General features: G+C 50.7%; 1 protein-coding gene and 1 non-coding gene across 2 annotated transcripts; both read left to right on the forward strand.

The window, feature by feature from the left end:
- Positions 1-795: 795 nt before the first annotated feature.
- LOC140219549 (uncharacterized) lies at positions 796-2,530 on the forward strand. Its single transcript, XM_072289436.1, has 2 exons — positions 796-941; positions 1,792-2,530. The coding sequence occupies exons 1-2, from the start codon at positions 796-798 to the stop codon at positions 2,528-2,530; spliced, it is 885 nt and encodes a 294-aa protein (XP_072145537.1).
- Positions 2,531-5,348: 2,818 nt separating this feature from the next.
- On the forward strand, positions 5,349-5,531 carry LOC126535448 (U2 spliceosomal RNA). Its single transcript, XR_007600497.1, has one exon. It is a non-coding gene; the product is annotated as a U2 spliceosomal RNA (small nuclear RNA).
- The last annotated feature ends 211 nt before the right edge of the window (positions 5,532-5,742 follow it).

Genomic DNA, 5,742 nt, shown 5'->3' on the forward strand with positions numbered 1-5,742 from the left:
GCAAACGCCGTAGGCGAGTGCGAGCGACAGGGGACCGCCAAGCAGTGACACAAAATGGATATAGCGCGCTCAGCCATAGTCGGTACGAGCCCGCAAACGGGCTATCCTGTCCTGAAGAAGCTGGCAGGCCTGAGAGCCTGTAGGGTGAGCGCTCGATCTTCCTCCTTGCTTGCACTCGCTGCAGCAGACGGCCGCATCCCCCAAGCGAACGGTGCACCGCTCGCCGAGGTGCGGCCCCGCGCAGCGCGTGCACACCGCGCGCCCAGGCTGTGAACGTATGAGACACGCGCGCCCGGGGTGACCATAAGTGGAGCAAAACGTGCACGTAGGCACGTGGATGTCTTCCACCACGGTCGCTGAGGTCCACCCCACAGCGACACGCCCGCGGCTCATAAGCGTCCGAAACGTCGGAGGATCGACTGCAATTACGTGGGAGAAATTTCCCGAACGCTCCCGGAACGAGACGCGCACGCACCTCACATGACGAAGGGTCAAGCTTCAGTTCTGTGTTGCGCAGGTTGATCTGATCAATGAGCGCATGAGCCGGAATGTCAGGGTCGACCCCCGTAAGTTTGACCTGTGGTTTACGACGATTTATCAGGCGAACAGACATAGCTATCTTGGTTGTGATGTTACTTTCGATAGCCTGTTGTAGACGTTGCATGGTATCAAGGTCGTCTGATAAATCCGTGACACCGCGAGGTGTTCGACGGAGGGTCAAATCAGTTAACTTCGCCTGGATAGGGTCAATGTTGCTCTTAAGAAGACGGAATACGTCCTGCGCAGCAGTAGGCGATGGAACCAGCGGGGTTAAAAACATTATGTGAGCATGCTCACGTTTGGGTGCCGGAGCCTGCGAAGGAGCCAGTGCAGAAGCGATCGGCTGGCCTGGCGCCAGCCCTGCATGGACGAGGCCTGAAGCACCGGCAGCTGGTGTCAAAGTACTAGGCGGCACCCCGGTCCGAGCAACCGCCGCATAAGTCAACCCCGGAGGCACCAGGGAGGCTGCCTCCTGGCGTAGCACCGGGCCGGCACCGCGCATACGTCCCAACAGGTCGCCGAGCTCATCAGCGCGGCCACACTGCCGTGCCGCCACCGCTCCAAATCAGCACATTCCCGCATCAGGTGCCTCAGCAGCCCCAGGATTTGTGACCTGTGGCAGTTGGTCACCTTGCAATTACTGTCGAAGGGGACGTCTGTAATTTCCTGCTGGAAGCCTACCGCGCGGTGGTAGGCAGCAGTGAGCGCAGCATCGATGGAGCCACGCTCCGAACCAGGCGCCACCGCGCCGAGCGACCCATCAGATCCAGCTGCAGGACCGCGCCCCACTGCCGCAGGAGCACCTGCTTCCTGCGAGCTGATTTGGATATCTGCGTATAAGTGATCGCCGTCAACATCAAAGACAACCATCCGATCGCGTGGAGTCTCCTGTGGAGGATGCATTACTGCCATTGCCAGGCGGTACGCCCGCGGCAGGCACCTTCGTATCAGCCATGCCCCGCTAATGGGTATGAGCCATGATCCGAAGGGCCCGATCCGCTAGCCGCTACGAAGGGCGAAAAAACCGAAATAAAGGGCTCTCTCGCCCAGCTGTCGTGCCTAGCGAAGGCATGAGGCCTTTAAGCAGTGCCTGAATAGCGAAAACGGCAAAAAGAAGCGAAGGAACCGACCTTTCAGCGGGATTTCCGAGGAGCGATGCAGCCAGCGGAATAGCAGTGTCACGAGCCCGCTCGTGTCACTGCCGCTCAATGGCGGTCACGCCATTGGCGGTCACGCCTCCTCCCACCGCAGGAAGGTTATCCGGACGCTGCGCGCCATTCCATCAGCAGCCAGGGACAACGCCCTACACGACAAGCCCTACCAGGGAAAAGTCATGCAGTGCGTAGCAGCTGACCCTACCAGTTCCCACTTCATGCATACCGGGTCTTTCACCCAGTTTGCCGACTGGCGGTTTATTCACCGAGCACGACTCAATCTTCTACCGCTTAATGGTGCCAGCCCTTGGCTTACTGACCGAGACGAACGCTGCCGAGTGTGTGGCTATGACAAGGAGTCTCTGCCCCATGTCCTTTGTCATTGCATGACACGTAGCGCCATGTACACGGCTCGGCATAACAACATCGTCCTTCGGATCCGCACTGCCAACCGTAACCGGTTCGACATCGCGTACGAGAACCGACCAGTCGGCAATACCAACTTACGTCCAGATATCGTCTTGGTGCGCGGCGAGGAAGCCATCATCCTCGATGTGTGTTGTCCTTTTGATAACCGCCTTGAGGCATTTGCCGCCGCCCGTGCCACCAAGATTACCAAGTACGAACCTGTCCGGTTATATCTCGCGCAACGATATCAACGCGTCACTGTTGACGCTATTGACATCGGCGCTCTTGGCTCATGGGATCCCAACAATGACTCTGTTATGCGACGCCTGTGCTCACGGTCATACCTCCGGTTGTTCAAGAAACTAGCCGTCAGTGACGTGATCACAGCATCGCGAACAATCTATCACAAGCACGTCGCTCCCCGCTAGGGAGCCCCTCGGCTTCTACCTCGCTCCTGCGGCGTTCTCCCTCTATGTGCCCACTATTGACTTTCCTCTCTAGTACTGGTCTTTCTTCTTTTTCCCTGTTATCCCTTTGCGTTCCTAGCTACCTTTTTCGTTTCTTACCCGTTTTATCACAATGGAACATTTGAATAAAACCTCTGTGTAGTATCTGACCGACTGGTTAAGAAAAGATTCATTCTAGAGGGCGAAGCCCAGGAACATATGAGTATCAAAGGAACCGGCATCTCTGTCATTGGTAACGCAAAGGTGCGCATCTCTGAAATTAGACGACCAGACGGATCGCTCATGACTAACCCAGCCGAAATCGAGTCAGGCATTCGGGATCACTTCTTGGATCTCTTTGGCGCCGATGATATCAGTGAACCTCTAGATATTGCATCAAGAATCCGTGAGCTGTGTCGTGATATACCACCCCTTGAAGAAGAAGACCTCTTGTGTATTACTGATGACTTAACCATAGAGTCAGTCAAAGATGCCCTGAACGTCATGAGTACAGGAACTGCGCCTGGCTGTGATGGATTAACAACCAATTTTTATAAGACTTTCTTTGAGGCACTTGGGGAGGCGTTACTCCAAATGGCCAAAATGGTGATTGAGGAGGGGAAGAAGCCTGCCTCCTTCAGCAGAGGGCGCATTACACTTATGCTGAAGGAGGGAGCCCCCGCGACAGACATAAAATCATGGCGTCCCATAACATTACTAAACACTGATTACAAGCTAGTTGCTACGTTACTGCAAATACGCCTTGCCAAACTGCTGCCTTCAATAATCTCCCCATATCAATCTTGCGCAGTACCGGGGCGATCTATTTACACGAATCTCATGATCACCCGTGATGTGTTCGAATATGCCCAGATAAAGGAAGTGCGCGGAGTGTATATATCAGTAGATCAAGAAAAAGCCTTCGACCGAGTCAGGCATAAGTACATCTTTTCAATTCTAGAATTACTGAACCTACCCCCCAACTTTATACGCAGCATTAGGCTCCTCTACGAAAATATCACTAGTGAAGTTTTGGTGAACAGAACAATTACATCTAGTTTTCCTGTTCGTAGAGGGGTCCAGCAAGGTTGCCCGCTTAGCCCTTCACTGTTCATCCTTTCGCTGGATCCGTTAATAAGAAACTTAATTACAGCAAAACAAATCCGAGGCTTTCCTATGACTGGCCAAGATGAAATTAGAGTCAGTGCGTATGCTGACGACATTTCTTTGTTTCTAAGAGATGATCAGAGTTTTCGAACATTCAAAGATATTTTTGCTGAGTATTCGGCATTATCTGGCGCCCGTATTAACGAGGAAAAAAGTAAAGCGTTGTTATTCGGCTCTTTCCCCCCCAGTTCGATACCCAACATTCCCATAGTCAACTCAGTGAAAGTATTAGGAATTATCTTTACAAACAAGGAAGTAGCGGACGCCTCATGGCAATTAGCGGTTCAAAGATCCAATGCCGCAATTACCTCCCTTAACCATAGATGCCTATCGTTTCGACTAAAATCTCTAGCAATAACAACTGTGTGTGCTTATGCGAACTATATAGCTCGAATTGGCGTAATGCCCAGAAAAATTGGCACCCAACTTAACAAATTAATAACAGCCTTTCTCTGGAATAACAAACCTCCGGCATTGAAAAGGCATCTGCTGCAACTCCCGCTAAAATCAGGAGGACTTGGCTTACCTCATATAATGAATACCGGTAGGATTCTGGCATTAAAACAGTCATGTCCCTATGCATGATCCCCGAATACATGGGAAAAAACTTAATGGCATATCTGACCAGCACATTCCAGATGGCACTTACAGGTAAACGTGAATCCGGCCCACTAGCCGAAAATCCGTCGCCATATTATAGAGCCGCTCACAGCACCAAAAAGATGATTATTGCCGAATGCCCAAACACAGACATCGTCCAGGATAAGGTCTCTAGCATTATTCAAAACATAACATATAGGTAGTTAAGCCCGGATAAAATTCAAAAGACGTCGGAAAAAAATTGGCGCGATTGGTCCCTTTGTTGGTTACCCCACGAAATGCAAGAATTGGACTGGAAACGAAGATGGCAAGTTCTGCCGACACGTGAGCGGCTCCATAAGATGGGCATTGTACCGAGTGCAAGTTGCCCGAATTGTAGCGCAACTGAATGAATTCAGCATGCTTTATTTCAATGTCCACCAGCTAGGATAACCTGGAAACTGGTTAAGGGGCACTTTCCAAGTAGATGGCCTTAAAAAACCTCGGAAAAAATACGGACCATTTGAACACTTGATAGTGATTAGCACAATGTTCGTGATTTGGAAAAGGCGTAGTCTAGCAGAAGCCCGCAGGCGCCCAGTTAGAGCTGCCTACCCTGCGATGCAACGAATAAAGCTTTTAGTGTAGAAAACACTCGCAGAGTATTTGGAAGTCAACGGAGAAGAGGCTTTCCTCCGACGATGACATACTAGGTTCTTCTATATTAAAAATGGCACGCTTCACTATCCGATTGTCCCCTATTAGGTGTCAATACTCCTAATAGCAATAGACTGTCGGTGATATATGATCGATGTGATTGTAAAGTCTCATATCAACTTTGTATACAAATTGTATAGAGGACCTGCATAGGAATTGTATAAAGTTGTACAGATCTGTATAGGAATTGTATGGACTTGTGTACCTTTATTAATACGCTTGTTCTCGGAAACACCCAACATGACACATGGACTTGCTTGCCTACTCACGTAGGACCTAGGAATTGTATAAGGTACATGTTCACTTGGTAGTTCTGTACCCCAGTTCTACAGTACGATTTGCTCAATAAAATTCCCTTTGTGTAGTATCTGTTCTTATCAGCTTAATATCTGATACGGGTTCTATATGGACCCACGATATTAAACCTATTTTTGGAAGTTGGCGGAGTGCTTGAAGCCTGCTTCACCTCCGCCGCAGGTCGGCCCGGTATTGCACTACCTCCGGGATCGGTCCCCGCTCACTTAGGTGAGACTTCATTCAATCGAACTGAAGAGCACAAACTCGAAGCGAGCACTGACTTGACACGCACCATTCCTATACTATACGCAACGATGCCGGTTCGCGGACCACGAGAGTAATTAAACTGTCACTCCATCTGTGTGTAGCGTCGCGCTTGCTGCGTCGCAAATGGGACAGCCACTCCAGCAAATTTCTAGTTATGGGCTTCGAGA

Source organism: Dermacentor andersoni, chromosome 7, assembly GCF_023375885.2.
Source record: "Dermacentor andersoni chromosome 7, qqDerAnde1_hic_scaffold, whole genome shotgun sequence".
Taxonomy (NCBI): domain Eukaryota; kingdom Metazoa; phylum Arthropoda; class Arachnida; order Ixodida; family Ixodidae; genus Dermacentor; species Dermacentor andersoni.